Source organism: Drosophila simulans, chromosome 2R (assembly GCF_016746395.2).
Source record: "Drosophila simulans strain w501 chromosome 2R, Prin_Dsim_3.1, whole genome shotgun sequence".
Lineage (NCBI taxonomy): Eukaryota > Metazoa > Arthropoda > Insecta > Diptera > Drosophilidae > Drosophila > Drosophila simulans.
In genome coordinates, this window is record NC_052521.2 from 12,024,973 (window position 1) to 12,046,103 (window position 21,131).

General features: G+C 43.7%; 8 protein-coding genes across 14 annotated transcripts; 3 read left to right on the plus strand and 5 right to left on the minus strand.

The window, feature by feature from the left end:
• Positions 1-592: 592 nt before the first annotated feature.
• On the plus strand, positions 593-1,584 carry LOC6734530 (attacin-B). The gene is made up of 3 exons (XM_016168108.3): positions 593-683; positions 749-1,070; positions 1,135-1,584. The coding sequence occupies exons 2-3, from the start codon at positions 817-819 to the stop codon at positions 1,535-1,537; spliced, it is 657 nt and encodes a 218-aa protein (XP_016027645.1). The 5' UTR covers positions 593-683; positions 749-816; the 3' UTR covers positions 1,538-1,584.
• An 86-nt stretch (positions 1,585-1,670) lies between these two features.
• Positions 1,671-4,558, minus strand: LOC6734531 (26S proteasome non-ATPase regulatory subunit 11). The gene is made up of 5 exons (XM_016181992.3): positions 4,428-4,558; positions 3,276-3,600; positions 2,705-3,211; positions 2,312-2,524; positions 1,671-2,243 (listed from the first exon to the last, which is right to left on the minus strand). Exons 1-5 carry the CDS (start codon positions 4,469-4,471, stop codon positions 2,013-2,015), a joined length of 1,320 nt encoding a protein of 439 aa, XP_016027646.1. The 5' UTR covers positions 4,472-4,558; the 3' UTR covers positions 1,671-2,012.
• Positions 4,137-4,908, plus strand: LOC6734532 (protein aveugle). The gene is made up of 2 exons (XM_002081505.4): positions 4,137-4,377; positions 4,585-4,908. The coding sequence occupies exons 1-2, from the start codon at positions 4,225-4,227 to the stop codon at positions 4,750-4,752; spliced, it is 321 nt and encodes a 106-aa protein (XP_002081541.1). The 5' UTR covers positions 4,137-4,224; the 3' UTR covers positions 4,753-4,908.
• A 43-nt stretch (positions 4,909-4,951) lies between these two features.
• Positions 4,952-7,997, minus strand: LOC6734533. 3 transcript variants are annotated; one of them, XM_016181989.3, is made up of 3 exons: positions 7,850-7,997; positions 5,603-7,206; positions 4,952-5,507 (listed from the first exon to the last, which is right to left on the minus strand). In XM_016181989.3, exons 2-3 carry the CDS (start codon positions 7,188-7,190, stop codon positions 5,089-5,091), a joined length of 2,007 nt encoding a protein of 668 aa, XP_016027648.1. In that variant the 5' UTR covers positions 7,191-7,206; positions 7,850-7,997; the 3' UTR covers positions 4,952-5,088. The 3 variants fall into 3 exon arrangements, with proteins under 3 accessions (XP_016027648.1, XP_016027650.1, XP_016027649.1); XM_016181991.3 differs by having other exon boundaries at positions 5,567-7,206; positions 7,850-7,996; XM_016181990.3 differs by lacking the exon at positions 7,850-7,997 and adding an exon at positions 7,518-7,689 and having other exon boundaries at positions 5,567-7,206.
• A 112-nt stretch (positions 7,998-8,109) lies between these two features.
• Positions 8,110-8,667, plus strand: LOC6734534. Its single transcript, XM_002081507.4, has 2 exons — positions 8,110-8,311; positions 8,392-8,667. The coding sequence occupies exons 1-2, from the start codon at positions 8,183-8,185 to the stop codon at positions 8,602-8,604; spliced, it is 342 nt and encodes a 113-aa protein (XP_002081543.2). The 5' UTR covers positions 8,110-8,182; the 3' UTR covers positions 8,605-8,667.
• On the minus strand, positions 8,661-9,403 carry LOC6734535 (trafficking protein particle complex subunit 5). The gene is made up of 3 exons (XM_002081508.4): positions 9,204-9,403; positions 8,839-9,148; positions 8,661-8,776 (listed from the first exon to the last, which is right to left on the minus strand). Exons 1-3 carry the CDS (start codon positions 9,377-9,379, stop codon positions 8,678-8,680), a joined length of 585 nt encoding a protein of 194 aa, XP_002081544.2. The 5' UTR covers positions 9,380-9,403; the 3' UTR covers positions 8,661-8,677.
• LOC6734536 (kelch-like protein 6) lies at positions 9,362-11,227 on the minus strand. 2 transcript variants are annotated; one of them, XM_002081509.4, is made up of 3 exons: positions 11,067-11,227; positions 10,256-11,006; positions 9,362-10,205 (listed from the first exon to the last, which is right to left on the minus strand). In XM_002081509.4, the coding sequence occupies exons 1-3, from the start codon at positions 11,150-11,152 to the stop codon at positions 9,708-9,710; spliced, it is 1,335 nt and encodes a 444-aa protein (XP_002081545.1). In that variant the 5' UTR covers positions 11,153-11,227; the 3' UTR covers positions 9,362-9,707. The 2 variants fall into 2 exon arrangements, with proteins under 2 accessions (XP_002081545.1, XP_016027651.1); XM_016181987.3 differs by having other exon boundaries at positions 9,991-10,192; positions 11,067-11,208.
• Positions 11,228-11,235: 8 nt separating this feature from the next.
• LOC6734538 (sprouty-related, EVH1 domain-containing protein 1) lies at positions 11,236-21,068 on the minus strand. Of its 4 annotated transcripts, none has more exons than XM_039292734.2 (6): positions 20,876-21,068; positions 19,576-19,943; positions 15,600-15,777; positions 15,372-15,540; positions 14,477-14,566; positions 11,236-14,362 (listed from the first exon to the last, which is right to left on the minus strand). In XM_039292734.2, exons 2-6 carry the CDS (start codon positions 19,593-19,595, stop codon positions 13,605-13,607), a joined length of 1,215 nt encoding a protein of 404 aa, XP_039148668.1. In that variant the 5' UTR covers positions 19,596-19,943; positions 20,876-21,068; the 3' UTR covers positions 11,236-13,604. The 4 variants fall into 4 exon arrangements, with proteins under 4 accessions (XP_039148668.1, XP_016027652.2, XP_039148667.1 ...); XM_016181986.3 differs by having other exon boundaries at positions 14,477-14,632; positions 20,876-21,067; XM_039292733.2 differs by lacking the exons at positions 19,576-19,943; positions 20,876-21,068 and adding an exon at positions 15,939-16,003.
• Between the last annotated feature and the right edge of the window lie 63 nt (positions 21,069-21,131).

The following is a 21,131-nucleotide window of genomic DNA, read 5'->3' on the forward strand; positions in this document are numbered from 1 at the left end:
GAGAAATTTTTAGACTGTCCTTATCTATTTTAATAGGATTAATTAATAAAATATATTTTTGTGGGATTGGAACCGCTTTCTCCATTGCTTTTTAAATTTCTAACCAAATATACTATACCCTATGAAAAATACATTGAAATTATCAAATGAAACCGATTTAAAGGGTACTTTTCGGATCGATACTCATTTGTGTATTTGATTACTTAAAACAGATGCTTAGCTTGTGTATGATAAGAAACTGAGCGATTTTAATCATCATCAACTCAAACCTTGGAGATAATCATGATGATATCGCTTAATGCTAGCCTTTTAATTTTCAAATTAAGATGAGGTATATTTCACAACTACAACTTTATTTTTCCATTATTTAATTCATATTATAACTTTAATCTTTTTAGAAAACAGGTTTGTATGTGATAGTCGTGTACAGGTGTTTTACCATGTTTTAATAGTCGTACGACTAAATGTCTGCTATATATAATCAAACTGAAATAAAGAAAATTAAATACGAATTTGCAGTAAATTAGCTACTACACAAACATGTTTTTATTTAAGTATAGAAATGTTTTGAGAGCCTTGCGGGAAAAGTCAATGGGTCATCAAATAAGAAAGGTTACAAACACACAAAAATGCCACACGTAAATCACCCATCAAAACGCTGGGGGGAAGTCCTAACTGATAAGGCAAGCCAGCTGAAAACGACACCCAGATGAATCTAGTGATTTACCAACAAAGTTCTTCCCCTTAGATTACGTATAAAAGCGGATCATCAGCCACCTTGGACATCAGTTAGCTCCAGCAATCCAAACCAGCAACATGCAGAAGACAAGCATCCTAATCTTGGCACTTTTCGCCATCTCTGAGGCGGTTCCTACGACAGGACCCATTCGCGTACGTCGCCAGGTGCTTGGAGGTTCCTTAGCCTCCAATCCCGCTGGAGGGGCTGATGCTCGGTTGAATCTTAGCAAGGGCATTGGCAATCCCAACCACAATGTGGTGGGTCAGGTTTTCGCAGCCGGAAACACTCAAAGCGGTCCAGTCACAACTGGCGGAACTTTGGCCTACAACAAGTGCGTTCTCTAAGCTATGACATTGTTAGAAGATATATTAACTTTATGCTCTCTTTTCTTGCAGTAATGGTCATGGTGCTTCTTTGACCAAAACACACACGCCCGGTGTGAAGGATGTCTTCCAGCAGGAGGCCCATGCCAATCTATTCAACAATGGCAGACATAATCTGGATGCCAAGGTCTTTGCTTCCCAAAATAAACTGGCCAACGGTTTCGAGTTCCAGCGCAATGGAGCTGGTCTGGATTACTCCCACATCAACGGACATGGTGCTTCCTTGACGCACAGCAACTTCCCAGGAATCGGACAGCAACTCGGCCTGGATGGACGTGCTAATCTCTGGTCATCGCCCAATCGTGCTACTACCTTGGATCTCACAGGATCGGCGAGCAAGTGGACGAGTGGACCGTTTGCCAACCAGAAGCCAAACTTTGGTGCTGGCCTGGGACTTTCCCACCACTTCGGTTAAATATTACCCTGGTATAGATGTAGAAACTAATTTATTTAAAACAGAATTATGAAGCTATTACCCTTTTTAAAATAAAAAAAATATTTCATTCACCAAATAGAATATAAACATCCATTTTAAAACCTGGTTCGTATCAGTTTACGGTTTTCTTTTATCATTTTATTTTGTAGTTATTTGAATATTTTGCTTATTATACCGCACTTGCGTAAACAATTCGATCCCACTCAATGATTAATAATTTTGCTTATGTTAGTTTAATGGATTTTGTTTTACATTTTTTTTTTTTGTTGTGGTTGTTGCTGCTCCTGTTGCTATCTTCACCAATTAGGATTTCATTTTGCTTTTGCAGAAACGTAAAACATGTTTGGCTTGAACAATGCTTGGGAGTTGTTGGAAAATATAAAAGGAAACTATGAAAAGTCTGCTAAGTATGCTGATATCATGTTTGAGTTGATTAATGTCTCCTGCACGCCGCTTACGATAGCTTCTTAGCCTTCTGGTACAGTGTGTCCACCACCTTTCCCATACTTTGTATGGTTTCCAGCACGCGTTCATAGGTCTTGTCCACGGGCGTCTCTTCGAAAACAATCAGTACTCCCTCACCCTGATCCAGAATGCCGCTGAACTTTTTGTCGAGGATCATTTGGGACAGCTTCTTTTCCACCTGCGGCATGGGCAGCTGAATGCTCTCGGCAACATGGGCAACCTGCCAATAAGGAAAAAAAATCGTTTTTAGTAAGGGAGAACATGCCAAGACGTTATAATCTATCTCACCTGCACACGAGAGTAGGGTTCAATGATGCGGCACAAGTTTTGCTCCAACATGGTGTCGTATAACGTGCCCAAATGCGCCTGAACAATTACATCCTCGGCGAGCTCCTTTTTGTATTCCTTCAGGGCAGCCTGGAAGTCGGCCAGGGAACGTTTGTGTGAAGCTTCAGCCACTGATTTCATAGCATCTATATCGCGGCCCGAATAGGTAATAGCCTGGTAATGACAATCATATTTATAAGATAAATTTATCAGATAAATCATATAAGATAAAATACATAAAAGATTTATGTAGATAATAAATCTACACAACATTGATATTAATTCATTCACGTATGTATATGTAGAAAATTACAACTGTTGACGCAAACACATTTCGGACTGCACTTAACTTACCAGCTTTCCGCTGACGATCTGGTTGACATCATCGGACTGTCCCAACATGATTTTGCACAGCAACATGTATTTCAGCGAGGTCAGGGCCTTGACGCTGTCCACGCTGTCGAATCCTTCAAAGGCCTCGTAGAAATAGGAGAATGCGGTCTTAAAGTCACGCTCATCGGCCGCATGTAGGATGCCGGACTGAAGATCCAGGGCTCCCTGCACCTTTGGCGGACAGTAGATAGCATTGGCCGTGGTACGGGCTGAGGTGAGGGCGGCCCTAGCCTTGGGCAGGTTGCTCAGTGCGTGATAGGTTTTGCTCTCCAACAGCTGCACTTCCACCAGCAGATTCTTGTCATCCAGCTTTTTCAGCTCGCGCAGCAATTGGGCACCCAGAGCCAAGGCCTCCGTATACAAAGCAGTATCAAAATATAAGGCAATCAGACGAGCTTCCAGCGATTGGCGAAGAAAAGTGCGCTTTTCCTGTTTGGCCCACTCAATGCAGTCTTTACACAATTGCACCTAGAGATCAAACAAAGAATATTCTAGTAAATTCTAGTACTCATTTAGTGAAACATGAACTCACCTCAATGCCTGTGCCCGCGTCCATGTCCAGGAACATGTCCACCAGGGAACGCACCAGCTTGGCCGCCTTGGCCTTGCTGATCGAGCTGAGGAACGGACGCGTCACCTTGATGAGATCGGCCAGCTCCTTGGCCTTGCCCTCCTGCTTGTAGAGCTCGCCCTGCTGCAGAATGCCCTGCTCCTTGATTCGGATGCGCTCCTCATCGTTCTCGGCGCCCTCCTGGTCGCGGACCAGTTTGTTCAGCAGCGAACTATCCTGCTCCTCGCGATTCACGCTGGACAATGCCTGGGCACGCTCGAAAAGTGTTGCTCCGGCCATCTTGCGACTTGAAATTTGTGTTCGGACGAGACGAGATGAGATGTGGGGGCGCTCAACTCAGAAATTTACTAATCAATCAATCAACTAAGCTTGTCCCAACTCAGCTACTAGCAATGCGACAATTTTTCCTTTGTGTTCGATCGGTTCCGGTGTGTATTGATTGCGTATTTACGTGTTTTATGCTGACTTTTTCACCTTTTGGTCGTTGTTATTAAGCGCCAGTCACGATTAGAGATGGTGCGATTTCGATAGGCGAGTCATAGCGGGCATCGATAGGCCACGAAGGTCGCACTATTGCTTGCTGTCGATATATCGCACGCAGCTTGTGAACAATCGTACAAAACCGGTCTGCCGACGTTTTGCACTGACCAAAGACACTAGAATAATATTAATATTCTAGTGCCTTTGCACTGACATTGTATGTGATCGTGTGGCTTAGGCAGGCATAGTCTGTTTTACATTATTTGTAAGTCGAATTTGTGTCACCCCTAATTTAAATTTTAAATATTTATATATAATTATGACACGAACCGTAAAATCACATCGATATCTTGTTATGTATCACACCTAATGTGACCTGCCATCACTATTTGTTTTGTTGTTATTTGCAAGTGAAGGACTTAAGAACGAAATGGGTGAAGAAACTATTAACTCCACACAAAACAAAACCAGAACGAAAACCACGCGACCCAAGGCAGTGTACCTGTGGACAGTGAGCGATGTGCTCAAGTGGTATCGCCGCCACTGCGGTGAATACACCCAGTATGAACAGCTCTTCGCCCAGGTGAGTTGAGTGCACAATCCTAATCCCAATCCTTGATTTACTTCACTTACCTTCGAGCCTCTTTGGAACGGTTTTCCTTCAGCAGTTCCGTCATTTCAGCACCTCAAAACACAAGCAGGAAAATTCCCGGTTACTTTTCGCTACAATTTAGACATCACTATAACTGCCTACTGATCTTGTTTATTTTTTTCCATGTACGTTTTACAGCACGATATAACCGGAAGGGCTCTACTCCGGATCACAGACTCCTCACTGCAAAGAATGGGCGTGACGGACAACCGGGATCGGGAAGCCATTTGGCGGGAGATCGTTAAACAGCGACTGAAGACGGACATCATGGAAATCCGGGATATGGAGAGGCTCAACATTTACTAGAATCACTCATTTTCTTTGCTGTAGCTAGAATAGTGAAAGCTTATTTTGTAAACTTTCTTTTAAGATTCTTAGACGCCATATCTGGTTTTAGATTAGACAATCAAGTATGATATTAATCAAATATAGAAGAAAACAAAATTCTAGTTTAAATTTAAATATCGACTAATTATTGCTTATTTCCCATGAATATAACCTAGAATGAGAGATTTCTTTAGTTTTTATTATTAGGATGCTGGTTTTATAGTCTACTTAAGTAAGGACCAGAATATCATTTTTTGAGATCACTTAAGTGTGTTTCTAATATCAATTACTTATAACGACCAGTTACTCTTCGGCTCAGATCTCCTTTTCCAGCTTGGGCGAAATCAACTGGACGTCGTTGTCCACCGGCTTAGGGGCCACACTGGCTACTAGGCCCACTCCTGATCCGGCCACTGCCACGCCACTGTTGCAACTTGAAGTGGTAATCACTTTTGGCAGCGAGTTGGATGTTAGGATGTGCGGCATGGTGACTGTGCCATTGCCCATTGGCAGAGCAGTTGTGAAGAGCAGCTTGGGTGGCTGCAGACGTTGAGCCGTGGAGCATGGCGAGGCTACAGGTGCCGGCTGTATGAGACTTGGCAACAGGTTGAACAGGCGCTCGCCCATAGACTTCTCCCAGTCCAGGCGCTCGCGTTCCAGGGATAATCGATTGTGCTGGATCTCGTTGGCTTCGTTTTGCGAGTTCAGCAACTGACGAAGAAGGATTCTCATTGCTGAAAATTGAACTTTTTTTAGTACATTGGAGACAGAATAATAGCCACTTGCTACCCACATGTGATGTGTCTTTTCGTTTGCAGGTCCTTCCTACCTTTCTCGTGATCATGGCGACTCTCCTCCTTCTCCAGTTGAGCGTGCTGCTGATGGTGCTGCTCCTGCTGGAGACTCTGTTGCAGTTTCTGCTGCTGCTGCTGAACAGCGGCCTGCACCTGAGCTTGGGCAGTGGACAAGGGCAACGTGGCGGTCGATTTACCCACAGCAGCAGCCGCTGCCGCCGCCTTGGCCTGCTCCGCATTGACCAGCACGAACTTGACTCCTCCGGGGGCAGTGGCCACCAAACCGGCGTTGCTAGGCTGTGCCGGTGCTGCCGCCGATCCGCTAATCATTAGACGAGCGCCCTGATTGATGGCACTCTGCAGCAGCTGAATCTGGGGCGCAGCTCCTTTGGCGTTTGCCATGGGACTTGGTCCCACGGCAGCTGGCAGCTTTGATTGCATCAGGAAATTCGCTGGCACCAACGAGATTTTACCGCCCTGAAGTTTGCTGGCCGTTGTCGTTAAACTATGCGTGGTCGCGCTTATGCTAGCCGTAGTGGTGGTAGTGCTGGCCGGGATGATGACATTGGCCCCGGTGAAAGGAAGCAGATTCGACGGTTTGTTACCCTGTAACATTTCAGCCAAAGTGGATGTATTTGTAGTGGAACTTGGTGACTTCTCAATTGGTGGATCTTCAGCGGCATCCACATCGATGGGTTCTTCCTTGGGCTGTGGCAGAATCATGCAGTCATCGTCCTCCTCCTCCGCTTCGGGCTCTACTGTGGAAGTTGCTGCTGCGGTTTCAACTTCCTGGCCTGGCTCGATTTTAATGCACGGCGAAGTCAGGGCTTCTCCTATATCAACCTCTACATCAGCGGACACCTTGCGACGCTTTGAGAAGGATTCCTCGTTCATATCGCTGTCGGCTTCTAGGCAGCCAGCTTCCAGTTCCTTTCGACCGCCGGTATCCTTGTTTTTGCTAACCAGAGCGGAGAGCAGCATGTCATCCTCCTCGTTGTCGCTTTCGGATAACTCCTCTCCGTTCGCCAGGCGCCGCTTGCGACGTTCGGCATGCTCCTCCAGGGCTTGCTCCAGTTGGTATTTGAGCGATGGAGCAGGCACCTCATTGGGACGCACACTGAAAATGGGTCTGGTCATAATGGCGTCCATCTCGGCAAAGTGTTTCCAGCTGGGCTCCGAATCGGTGGACTGACCGCCGCACTCCTTGTCCTTCTTCAAGCGATTGTAGAAGCACTTGAGGTTCTTGATCCGTGTGGTAATCTCCTCCGGCGAACGATGATAGCCGTACTCCTGCATCTTGGCGGCCAGCTGACAGATCACGGCGTGCTTTTTGTGCGTGGTGATTAGGGTTCTCTGCAGTTTGGGATCGCCCCACAACTGGATGAGCAGCTTGGTTTCATCGGTGTCGAAGTTGGGATTGCGTCCCACGAAGCTTTGTTTCTTGGAGGAGCTCTGGCAAGGATTTGGGGCACCATTTCCTGGAGTGCTTGGGGCACTCGCAGGATTCGCTGTGGCAGCTGAGCCGTTGCTCACCGTTTGAGCCGGAGTTGATGGTACCGGATAGGTGGCCGCCGCTGCCTCCGAGCGTCGTTTTTTGATCCTAGCACTGGACTTCAGGCTCATGGCGGCTGCACTGCGTCTGGAAAACGAGCACGAAGGCAGGTGAAAATCAATATAGGCCAGAAAATGGAAATCCGGGAGCCGTTGCCTTCGTCTGCAGGCGAGTGAAAAATGAGCCAGGCGAACGGCGCAATCGCGGGCAACCGAATTGCCGGAAATCCACCCCTAAACATCGGATATACCCCCGCCGCTCGGGAAAATCGGCGGCTAAGCCAAGTGCATTTCCCACCCAACTAAGTAGTAGCATGCGCGTTGGCTCACAACAGCTCTCTCGCTCTCTCTCGTCCTTAGAAGGCATGCGCCAAGGGGGAGTTATTGATTAGTAACTACCTGCGTTTAGGGGTTTTTCCAACTGACACCGCGAAAAACCCTCGTTTTTTCTTATTTGCCAATCAACTGGCTAACGGGAATGCATGGCTTTTTGCAAAACACGCGCAACTAACGCGAATCTGGCGAAAGAGGACGCGAATAAGAATGCGGACACGAGATCTGCGCATCACACTTTGTAGGACATGCGCAGTGAGAGCGAGCGAGAGCACGCGTTTACCTGTGGCCGGGGTGGAAAGCGCTCGCTGCAACGAAGCAGCAGACTTTGCGAGAAGGAAAAAAAACGTAGGAAAACTTGCTGTGCAAGACTAGGACAGCGGATCAAAATCACTTACCATTCACCAGGAGCGATTCTCAAAAGGTAACAGTTTATACTTTTCAATCGGCATGTATCGATAGTCGATAGGCCAAGCTTGGGGCTGCCAACTGTGAAAGCAATGCAAATGCTTTGTTCATTTTAAAGTTAAATAATGTACACTTTAATAACTTAATAACAGTGCAGTTAATTTGAGTTTAGGCGAATCAAACAAGTAGCTGAAATAATATTCAAAAATTAGAAATACGAAACTGGTATATTTGTCGGCTGTGTGGTATTTTTAGAATTTCTTTAGACGTTCACACCTGTCAGCTGTTGCTAAAGATTTGGTTTGCAACACAAAACTAGAAAAATGGTTTTGTCCAGCGAGGAGCAGGAGTTCATTAAGCGCAAGCACGAGGCGACGCTGAAGCTGCGCCAGGAGTTCCTCAAGCAGAGCTCCAATCCCTACCGTCATGCCACTGGCGAGGGCGGCACCGTGGTAAGTGGGAGCAGCAATGCTTGGCTTGGTTATGTCATCACTATGTGGAATAAATGCTATTAAACCGCTGTACGTTGCAGTTCGATGCGGGATTAGCCCGTTTCCAGGCGATGCGAGTCTCCAACTACGAACACTTCAAGCCCACCGGCAAATCCTTCCGCACGGGCCTGTTCGCCGTCGTCCTGCCGATTGCCCTCTACGCTTGGGCTCTGAAGGCGGAGCGCGATGGACGCGAGGAGAAGTACAGGACTGGCCAGGTGGCCTACAAGGACCGCCGGTTCAAGTTCATCTAAGCCATACATTCAGCCAATTGATCTTCGATTCGTATAGTGGAATTAAAACAAAACCGTAATGAAGCTATGCCATTTATTTCTCCTCCATCTGCTTGTCGCGAGCGATGACAAAGTCCTCGAACTTGACCATGTACGTGGTGCCCTTGTGCCAGTGGGCGGTGACCTTGCACGGCTGTAAAACGCAAAGCATAATGTTAATAATTATTATCTAATGGAGTCTGCTGGAAAACATACAAATCCGCAGTTCGTGAGCACAGCTTCCACGATGCCAGCGGTGAAATTGGCGCAGTTCAGCGAGCCCTTATCCTTTGGCACGCTTATGAATGTGTTGACCAGCGGTTCCTTTTCAATGATGTAGTATGTCCTTTCGTCGTCGTTGGCATGTTCCAGTTTCTCCGCTTCCTTGCCAAAGAGATTCTTCCACACCGTGGTCTTAACAAAGAGCAGCATTTGGGTTAGTTTCGTTTCTCGCTTGGAGCTGCGCTCCCTCACGAAATACAGGTCGATTATGCGGGTGCCCACATCTTGGCCCAGATCGTGGAGTCTGAAAATGGCTTAGAATTAACGAATTAATCGCAAAACCATAAAGAAACTCCCACCTTGTTTGCAATTCTGGGACTGTAAACACTCGGCTCTGCGAGTACTGGACGATTTCGCTGAAAAGCAGCGCCACAATGCTCTGGGAAACCTCCGTTTTGCCCTTGGAGAGTGGTCTGTCCAGGATATTGCTGCGCGGACGCATCGAGGAAATTTTTAGGGCCTCCAGTTTTTCCATTTTCCTGTATCAAATTATTTTCCAAAACAATACAAAGTGTGCACGCCACCTTTTCTGCCCGAAATGCCAAAGAGCTTTGCAGAGTTGGTCACACTTAAAGTTGCGACAATAATACAATAAATATTAATTATTTTTATTAAACCTTTTGCATTTTTTAAATTTTGATGTACATTTAAAAAAATATATTTAAAATATGCTGATTTGTTTCATTAATAGCAAATAAATAAAGTGTATAATGTATAACAGAAAAGTGTGCTAAAGTTGTTATACTAGCATCAACTTAAGCCCGCGAATTTGAATTCTGGCCGTTACTTTTCAAATTCAATTGTTACTCGGAAACAAGATCGTCTGATTTTGTCTTCCTTGAGCTGCAACAGTCAATCTTTTTACTCGGGTCCTGAAATATCACCTGCGACCAGTGATCTTTGGAGCATTGTTGTAATTCCAGAAGGTAATCCTCGAAGTGTTTGAAGCGAATTTCCCGTGTATTGGGACAACCCACGCCGTGATAATAGCTGCACAAGTTATCGCAAATCCAGTTTCGCTGTCCCGAATCACTGGCGTAGTCCTCACTCTGTGCGTCATTGCTCTCCAAGGAAGCCGCGTACATGCGCGACGTTATTCTCGCTATGGAGTCGTCGATCTTGTACTCCACCTCCGGGTGGAAAATCAGCTCCATCACCAACGGGTGATCCTCCTCCCGTCGCGCATATAGTAGATACCACAATGGCATCAAGTTGAATCGAATACAGGACATCAAACGCCGAATGTGCGCTTTCCTCTTGTTCCAATTGTGACCCAGCCATCGAACAGCTATAAAGAAAACCTAAGAAAACCCTATATAATGCAATAATAGTTGATAATGTTGATAACCACCTCGATCTCGGTGTTTACACAGATATCATCGGAATCGAGCAAATAAATCAGATGGGAGGTCGGCAGATCCAGGAACTCCTTAGTGGCCACAAAGGTGAGCAGAAACTTGCGGATCCTAGTCAACATCATATTGCGAACCACATCCATGGCGGGATTGTTCTTCGACTCCACGTATAGGGCACATGCCGTATCCTCGTTGTAACACTCCGCATCATCAAAATAACTCCAGCAATGCGCCTCCAGACCAGTGATCCTCAAATAAGTGGCGGCCACATAGACCTCCACAAGGTGGGGCAGCTCCAGGACGGGCTCATCGCTCAGCATCCACTTGTAGGAGAGCATAAAGGCCTTCTGGGACACGACGTTCTCGGGCAGGGTGACCAGCAGCGGAATCCTCTCCAGCTCGCTGAAGAAGCGAGAATACACCTGCAGCACGATGAAGTGGCAGTTGAAGTACATATTGTTGATTTCTATCTGGACAGTGGTCTTCAGATGGGACTCGAACATGTAGCGCAGCACCGTGGACAGCTGATCCTTGCAAGGCTGCTCCAGTTTCAGCCAGCCATCGGCATCCTCGAAATTATGACCGAACTCGAAGAGGGAGCGATTCAGAGACCTGGTCTCTTCGACATCGTTCTTTGATACCTTCCTAAACACTCTATCCAATTCGAGATCCTCCGCGTTCGATACCATTCTCGCAATGGAGTTTATTTCATCGTTGATGGATGACTTGTCGGCTCTAAACTTGGGACTGCAAGGAGGAGGAGGAAAATCGTTTGAGATTCACTCACTGTTCCTAAGATTAACTCACTTGGTAAATAAAACGCTGCAGGTGAGTTCCTGCCTCTCACTTTTCTGGCCATTGGACAGTTGTTGTTGCCTCATCAGCTCCTCCATTTCGAAATTTGGTTTTCTGGTTTTGTATTTTTGACTGCAAGGCTACTGTGTTTTTAAATGTTTACAAAATAAAAACACACTCGTAGCTTTCACATTGTTTATTAAATTGTGTTTTATTGTTGGTATTCTTTTGTTCACATTTTCAAATACATTTATATGAATAAATATATCATTTATATTACTATTTTCTTTATCCATTTCTGCAATGACACGTTTCTTTTCAATTTAATATGAGTATATGCGGCTATTTTAACCATTTTGCTGATTTCGATGTGAAACAATAAGGGTAAGAAAATGATACAAATTGCAAAAGGTGACCTTTTATTTTAGCTAAAGTAATAATTCCGCCTTTTGATCTAGTTTTATTGTGTGTTTGAGGACGATTGCAATAATAGTTAGCTATTTTTCCATTGAGTAAGCGTGTAAATTAGAGAGTAATATAAAACGTAATTGTAAATTATAGATACATATTTAACATTTTGTACTTCTTGTTGTTGAGTGTTTTGTTTCCGTTTCCGTTTCTGTTTGGATCCGTTAACGGCTCATCTTGCCTTATATTTTCAAAAATTTGCATTCCATTGATGTCCGTTTTCAGATCTTGGCTTGTATTTTCTGAGGTTTGTATCAATGTGTTTGCTGAATTTTGCACATTTAATAACAATTGCCGTATTTAGTTAATTTTTACAATAATAATGTTGCTTTTTAATGTGTTTTTTTTTTTGCACAACCTTTGCTTATTTTTAATAAATATGCATTTTGTTTTAGTTTTCGTGTGAATTTCTTTCTTTCATGGGTTTTCTCACCGACTTAGTACAACAATAATTATATAGTAAGAAATAAATTAATGTTTTTTATTATTTTTATATATATATATAGCTGCATATATGAGTTTGTTGACTTTTTGAAAACACTTAAATTGTTTGTTTTTTGTTTTTACCCCTTTGCTCAAATGCCTCCTCTTTCGGCCATTTTATAAACGGCCCAAAGTTGTTGGCATTTCAATAAAAATTACAAATTGCTTCGCATTCTAGAATTATTTAGTTGCAAAAGATTTCCAATCCAGCAATGCTGCGCTCTTTGTTCGTCCATCGACTCTCTAATTCTAATTGGTTTCTCATTCTATTTCTACGGCTAAACAAAAGATTTGGAAAACAAACGTTTTGAGTTTGGGGCAAAAGGAATATTTTGAATCTTCATGAGCCCTAAGAAGAGACAAAAACATCCTTTTTCTAAGGCAACCGAATGGGTACATAGTTTTGAACTAAAGCACATTTAAGTAACAATTGCCGAGCATAGCGAACGCACAAAACTTGAGCATTGCCGCGGACTCTTTTGCTAGAGGAGTAGTCGAATACAATTTGTAATTCTTCTTCAGGTTCGGAGAAGAACGGCTCGACAGCCGTGTGTCGCCAACTAATTCTTCTGCCTGGTTGCGTGTGTCGATTTATTTATTCATTTGCGCATCAGGTTGCCGTTTGTTTGAACTTTTCGTGTGAGTTTTTGAGCGCGTGACATTGATTAACAAATTGGAATCGCGCAGAGAAAATCGCATTTAAATATATTTAGTTCTCGTTTCGCCTTTGCCTTTGCCTTGGCCTTTTAATACTGTTCTCCAATTTCGAATTGTAAACAAGCAAGTGTAAAATAGCAAAAAACCCTAAACAACTAAAACTAAAACAATCATTGTATAATATTTTGATTTTTCAAAAAATGTGTTTCAGTTACGAATAAAAACAAATAGCCCGTTTTTACAAAACTATAATTAAGCGAGAGCACTAAACATAAGTTACAATTTTAAAAGTATATTAAAATTAGATACATAATCCTTCCTGCTCTTTTGTATATACAATTAATTATGGCAATTCAAATGGAGTATACCGAAATGATACTAAAATCGAACCACAGACCCATTTTGGCGAACTGATTTTCAAGCTGAATTGCTTTTTACACATTCTTCTTTCACCCGATTTGAAAAAGCTGTGCTTTTGCATCGACACGATCTTTTCATCTCAACAGTATGAAAACATTGTTTTCCTGCCATTTATCAGAAAAACCTTTCCTTGTCCACTTTCAGATATCTTTAAGATACCGTAGATCTGGTGAAATAATCAGTACTTCTTGGTAATTAGTTTGCAAAAATGGGTCCTCAGGCTGTCATCATGGATAAAGCCTAGAACAGCAAGCGTCCGTAATCGTTTTGGGGTGCCTTCCTGCCAGTTGATTGCATTAAATACGGCGGAGTCTGATGCTGCGGAGCACCCAAGCTGTGCGACAGCTCCCAGTTGTAAAAATGACGCTGCGATTGGGACTGCGATTGCTGCGACTGCTTCTGCTTGGCGCCCCACGGACGCTTGGCGCTGTTCATTATGCTCTGCTCGGAGTGGTGGTAGTGGAATTCGCTTCTGGGCCTGGGGTCATCATCGTGCTGTCCTTGCAAGCGGGCCTCCAAATGTCAGACATGCGGCTTGTGCTGCCCGCCGCAGAGGCCGCAGTGGATGCCGGCCAAGTGGCAGGCGCGGAGCGGCGGATAGCACCACAGGCAGGGCACGAACAACGAGAGGATCGCCAGGCCCAGCCAGCGCTTGCTGCAGCCGGCCTCGCTGGCGCTGCAGTCGCACGGATGCTGGGCCGTCTCGCCCTCGGCGTCGCTCATGCAGTGGTAGATCATGCAACGGGCACAGCCCATCCCGGAGATGCACTCGTAGCCGCTGCGAAACGCATCCGGGGCATATTCGCAGGCGCCCCGACGATTGAAGTCCTCGCTGTACAGCTCGTGGCAGTAGCGGCATCGCAGGCGCGTCTCCTTCTTCAGTATGTCGGATACGTTCGGCTTGTGCAGTGGCTTTCCCGATCCGCCGTCGCGACAGGCCAGTCCTCCACCCGCCGCCGTCTGTGCCGCCGCCATCGCCTGCGCCGCCTCCAGAGCGTTGCGCTTCTTTAGTGCACTGATCGACTCCCTGCGAGCATTGAGCACCTGCGCCCCCACCGGCTGGTCCACCACCGGATAGTTGTAGTCGTGATGCACCGCCGTCAGCGTCACGTACGAGTAGTTCTCACTGGCCGCTATCTGGCCGGCGGTCGCCGGCGATGGAGCAGCAGAAGCGGGCGGTGCGTCTGGCGGCGACGTGGTGGCCGATGTTTTGTCCGTGGATATGTAGTGAATGGGCGGCGGAGGCAGCTTCTCCGAGTCGGAGTTGTTGCTGACGCTCTCTGCAAATTAAGCGATGGATTAGGATGTGCTCTGAATTGCTAAGTCAATGGGTGTCAAATGCATCAATTTTAAAGAGTTTTGCACTTGTTTTTACCCAATCTAGCAACACTTACTGTGACTTTTCTCGCTGCCCTCGGGGCTTGAATGGATCTTTTGTAAACTCTCGCTCTCCACAGGTAAGTCCAGGGTCATGAATACATCATCTTCGCCAACCGAATCATATTTGGTTAGCGGTGGGCATATTATCGTTGGATTCGATTTGGCCAGTCCTAGATAAGGTAAATGAATCAGTTTTAGTCATGATAAATTTATAACTATATATGTGAAAACAGCAACGTTTTTAGCAAGGCGCAAAGCAGAGAACAGTTTAAAGTTGTACAGAAAGAAGAAAGATCTTGACGAGCGTAAAATCAGAATACAGCTAAGTGTAAGCATGGAAATTGAAAAGAACTCTTTGAAACGTGGTGACCTACTAGTGTGTACTAGACTATACTATTTCACATATATGTGCTGAGAATTTTGAAGTGATCGAGCAGCGCAATGTTCCTCTTCAAAGCAAACAGCACACACACAAAACTAAATTCGAGGTACGGCCTCATTTAACACTTACCAATTTGATTGAAATTATAGATTTAAATGTTTGGTTGATTTGTTGATTTTTAAAACAATTTGCAATATTCCAATGTGATTGTGTGTGGTGATGTTTGATATTTGGGTTCGTTTTTCGTTTGGTATTGTGGCAAAAGTAGAGCATAAGACATACAAAAAGTTATATATATATATTAGTAAACGAAAGCAATACTAAGTCAGAGGCGTGGAAGAATCGGAAGAAAGAAAGGCAAGTGGCTTCGGCATGAGTAGGTAAGCAGTAGGAATCAAAAGGCAACTAAAGCGGGCTGACAGAAAGCAGAGAGAGAGATAGACGGGATGTGCAAGCCGGTCATGCAACTAGTTGGTACATTAGTTGGTAGTTGGGGCTCAGCCATGAGGATTCGGGCAGGAGTTTACCATCGATCAGCTCGTTGTAGGCGCGCAGGACGCCCTTGTCAAAGGCTCGCGCATCGGCGGCCGTTTGAAATGTGAGTCCATTCCGCTGCTTCCCTGCGCGCCAATGATGAAATGTGGGCATTACTTTGTAATACTTCAGATCACGATTGATTACACAGCTCAAGATGACCTGCCGGAAGTAATTCAATCAATATCATCAGCATATTCCAGTGTTTGATCTATACTCACGCTCTGATCGGATATCCTCTGCCCGTAGATGATGTAGTCATGACCCGATGCCAATGGGGATAGCCTAGCCCGCTTCCGGATCGAAACGTTGGCCAGACCACCCCCGGCCAGCGGAAGCCAGCCCTCGGTGCTCTCGTCTCTGGTCATTACCTGTGCGCGTACTGTTACTAAGAAGTCGCTGTGAAAAGAAAGAAGGGGTGTAAGTTGCATTAGTTTCAATGGATAATACAATTTAGACCTTGATTTTAATATCTCTGTAGGTTTATAGCCATTTTTTAATGTGAGCTTATCATGCTAGACATATCTTAGCCTAAATAATGAAATCGCTATCAATCCCACCTGCTTATTTTGCGTTTGGGACCAAGTTTGGTATTGGAAACCGTAGCCATGCTGGACGCACCAATGCTTTAAAACGAATGAGAGGCATCGAGGTACCAGAGCTGCCTCTATATCCTCGACAGGATAACCCACAAGTGTCGCTAATTTGGCTAATTCAATTTTTCGGCACCGTCAAGGAAGCCATAGCAAGGATACTAGTAGCACCTGCCATCGGCAAAAATTGATTCATTGAAGCGAGGGTAAAAAGCCAATGAAAACTAAAAATATCTGGATGTCCTTCGTTATAAAAATACTAACTCAAAGCAAGGACAAAGCAAGGATATATACCTTTATCTCATCTAGTCTTAAAATGAGAACCCAACGAGTTTATTGAGATACTTTTTAAACTTTTAAAAGGGGTTTCAGCAATGAAGAATCTGTATGTAACTTGGCGTTGCCAAATGATATACGGTTTCATTCTTGAAAATAAAGCCGCAACTTCGGAGCTAAGGACTTTACTCGCCTTATGAATGGGTAGCATAAAATGGAGTTTTTGATGACCTGCGCACAAGTTTCGCATAAATTGAATGTGCTTGAATAGGGACAGAGTTCCCGGGCAAATCAAAAAGGGAGTTACTCAATGAAAAAAGCTCCAAAAAGGGAGTTGAAACTTCACTAGGCCAATAGGATGTGTGTGTGTGTGTGTGTGTGTGTGTGTGTGCGTGTGCTTAAGGGGAGGGGTTTGCGTGCATGTGTGTGCACCGGTGTGCGTGTCATATGTACACATGCTTGTCCTAGTTTCGCTGGATTTTACAGAATGAATATTTTTGTCGCGACGTCACCGGGCCTCCGAGAAGGCAGGACATGTCAAGGACTGGTCCCGCCATGGTTTTCATTCAGCTACGTCAGCTCCGTCAAGGATTTTGCGAGCCAGCGTGAATGAAAACCGAAAGGAAGCCAACGGAACTATCCAGGGTCAGAGCATAATAATAGCGCATAACGGGTTTTCATTGAGCAAGAGAGGCGCTGCCAAGCTAACCGTTCACTCCATTAGAGTTGCCACCCAGTTATTCGAGAGTCTGTGGTCCACCCAGGGTGTAGTCGAAATGAAGTTAAATGATATATGTAGATATACTACCAACTCCGCCAAACATAAAACATACACACACTTTTATATACTTGTGGAAAGCTAGAAGAGCCTGCCCCAAGCCGAAACTAAAAGTCTATCAATATTTGGAAGCTCTCACTTCCAGCAACAGCGCATGCGTGGGAAAGATACCGTTAGAGACGATGTGAGAGATGGAGAGAGAGCGAGCGAGAAATCCAGTTATCTTTCCTAATGTGTGAGCGTGTGGGAGTTGTCGCCCATAAATGATCTGGGTTCAAGCAAAATCCAACCAACTAACCAATTTCCCGACTTTTTAACACCATATAATTATTTACAAAATTTTCGAGTTATTTGGTATGCCCAAAACATTGTTGCCAAGCGAATGCTTTGGATACTCCCACACACACACACACTTCGACGCCCACTCGCACACACACACACACACACAGGGGCTGCAGCAGGAAAAGATGAATGAACGCTCTGCGTGTGCGTGTATGTCTGTGTCTGTGTTCGTGCACACCCAAACGAAAAGTGGGAGAGGCGACGCCACAATACAACAAAAAATACAAAAGTTTCAACACCCAGAGCCACTCTTTAAATAGGCGAATAGTTTTGATAGCCCCCTATGTCTAACACACACACGCACACTCCTACCTATATTTGCACACAAGCACAAATGTCGCGTGGTAACGATGTCCCGCTTACCGTTACATTATTCACATGCCAATCAATTTACAATGCAAAATTGAAATCGAATGTTGTTTCCGCTGCAGCAAGAAACGCAGCAAACAGGGTGACTTTTTTTTGACAACATTAGTAGGATATTAAATGGCTTACTTCATGTGTATTCCATTTTTTGTAACGAACAAAATTATATAAAATTAATTACGGAATTTTAATAGTACTCATGCTAAAAGGCACTTAGTTTACAAAATATAGTTGCCTACTTTATGGCGACTTTATTGCATAAATAAGTTAAAAAATATTTGCGAGCTTGTCTCTGAGATCTCAAGAACTGCATAGCAATGAAATATATTTTGTAAATATTTCATGCAGACCATTTAAAAAAAAAAATAAAATTCGAAAAATTTTATCATTTTTGAAAACTGAGCCATTTTTAATGGGGAAGTTTAACCATCAAAGGTAAAAAGTGAAAGATAGTTATAGAAGACAAAGCTAATCCCACTAGAAGAATTCGATTGTATTATAGCGTGTGGATGTACATAAGTTACCTTTCTACAACAAAAACACTTTTAAAATATGTATTTAAAGTTATTCCAAGATCTGCATTCGTTCGTAAACTCGCTGGGATTCAATTGAATATATGGAGGTCAACTAAAATCGCTGATATCATTGATCTCTCTGCTAGTTTTCGCACATCGGAATAGTTGTGGGCACCCATTAAGCGACTTTGTGTGCGGGGGCATGCCGCGTATCAATTCATTATGAGGACGGAATAAAGAGCAAGACATGAATGAAACTATTGGAACCTTGGGTGCCCCGTGCCCCTCCTTTTTGTTCTTGTTGCGCAGGCATTTGCCGAAAGAAATAAACGAACCGCGGACGAAACAAACAACAAAACGACGGACAAACACAAAATGACATCATTTTCGAATAGAATTTAAAGAGCGCCAGTGGCGCGAGGCAATAATACGTGAGTAGTCGTAACAACGGCAATTATTGGGCCCAGAGGCGAACGGAAAAAGAAACCACACATGGGGGCGTTCCATTTCATTCATTAAAAGTGTCGACAGACAATGCGGAGACTTCAGTTCGCCCAGACAAATGACTCACGCTTCTTCCTTCATTCATTCATTCGACGACTGGATGTTGGCTGTCCATTGAGGAAGAGCCCGTCGACTCAATTTAAAAGCGCTTCGCAAATTGAAATTGACTTCCACCAATCGGCATCCAATTGATGGCAATTATTCGAGGCACGCCGAATAATTGCAACACATGAAATGCGCATTATAGCCAGAAACGAGTGCAGCCGAACCGAAGTGGCGCGCTTCGTCACTACTTTCTTTGATTTAAATGTGTAAAAAAACACAAGGCACTTTTAAATAAATACATATCGTCTTAATATTTTAAAAAAAAATTTAAATTCCAAGTTCATGTAAAAAACAACCTAGAAAACTGAGAATGATTAAAAACTTTCAACAGACTATAGGAATTTAATTGAGTAAGCCGACCATGACAGCAAATTTAAAAATTCCTGAAATGTTCTTATCAAGTATGTATGATACATGATATCCGGGATATGACGTTTTAAGTTCCTTTTAAAAACACAGCAATCTGAAATTTTCAAAACAATGTTGGTTTTTAGTGAGCTTATTTTTTAAACGCGCGACTACCAACTTGTTCTCTGATTTCAATTTAAAGCTTTTTAAATCCTAGATAATAATTTGAATAACCAGACTTATTTATATTATTTTTAATATTACTATAGATAGAAACAGATGATAAAGTATTCTATCCTGTGAATATTTGTATCTTCTACAGATCTATCTATCTACGTGTTTGAAGTTGTTGTAATTGCGAGAAACTCACCTTTCATGTCCTTCTGTCATGGTTCGTTATCAGAAAGATTCTAATATAGCAGCGTGTAGTGTCGGTGTTGTTGTTGTTGGTGGCGAAATACACCATGATTAAAGCATAAAGACATTCAGAGCTGCTGCTGCACAAACGTTTCCAACGAAAAAAGTGTAATCGAGCGACAACAACAACACCAGAAGATAGTCAAATAGTTGCTTAGGCGATCCAATCCCACGTTGTTGTTTTTGCTGTTGTTATCCGACTTGCAATCTCTCGCCGATCTCCAGTACTCTTCCTCTTTTCGTTTCTCTGCTTCTCTTGCGTTTTGGCACAATTTTGGGGGGCGGGGCTTTGCAAAGAGTTGGGGGGGTTCTATTCATTCACTAAAATTGAAGGTGGGCGAAGGTGAATAATTAATTTCGGGTTTCGCGATTATAAATCGAGAATCACTTTTACTTTTCCCCAAATACACAAACACGGCGCTTTTATGTGGGCGTGTAGACAAACACAGTGGAAAACTTCGCGCACACACACAAACGCGTACATACACGGATTTTTCCAAGCAACAAAAGATGTAACAGATGAAAATTGAGAGAAGGAGAGGCTCAACTCGGTATTCTTTACGCGTTTGAAACACTGACTATTCGGAATTGAAAACTATATTGCTATTTTTCTTATTTATTTAGCTGTTTTGAACTACCATTTGCTGCGAGCACTGCTTTTTTATTAACATAAAATTTGCAAAAGCGAAAATTCATTCATACATTTTCCACCAACGAATCAATCGCTCTCGCTCTCCCACTCTCCGTCTCTCTATCTCCCTCTCGCGCGCTCTCCGCAGCTTGCGCAGAAAGTTTTTTGGGCGATTTCTCCATGTGTGTATATGCTGCTCTGCTTGCTGTTGCTGCCTTTACATATTTCATATTTACATACGCCTATACATACTGCACCACAGCTATATCTTTTCACCGATTTTCCCAACCGATATGTTTAATTGCTAACCGCAGCGGTTTTCAACTTTATTTTCTTCTTATTGTTCTCGCTTTTAACTGGGCTTACGTATGTATGCATGTGCGTGAATTGGAGTACTACTTTTTAGTAACAGTAAAAATTAGAGGGAGAGAAAGAGAGAGCACTGGATGAGCTCGTTTTTCATTATTTCGCATTTAAAATGTGTAACTCTGCCTTTTAATTCATTTATTTAACAACGCGCACACATACACACTAACACACACACACACACAGCAGGAGCAGACGCAACAAAATGTAGCATTTTTCTTTGTATTAATTTTGCACTGTTTTTAATGACATTTACTTGTGCTGCTTGTGCGCAAATTTTTTTTGCGAATATTTGTGCTTTTTCCGATTGGGCGTTTTTGACAATTAAGCAGATATTTTCACAACAATTGACATTTCCAAAAACAAACGACGGCGACGGCGAAAAAATTAGGAGACAGTGTGACCGTGGACGAATCCGATAAATATACTCTCTGTGCCAACTCTAAAACTTCATATAAAATACCAGCGTATATAAATGCATATAACGAAAATATGAGTTTTATGGATTTGCA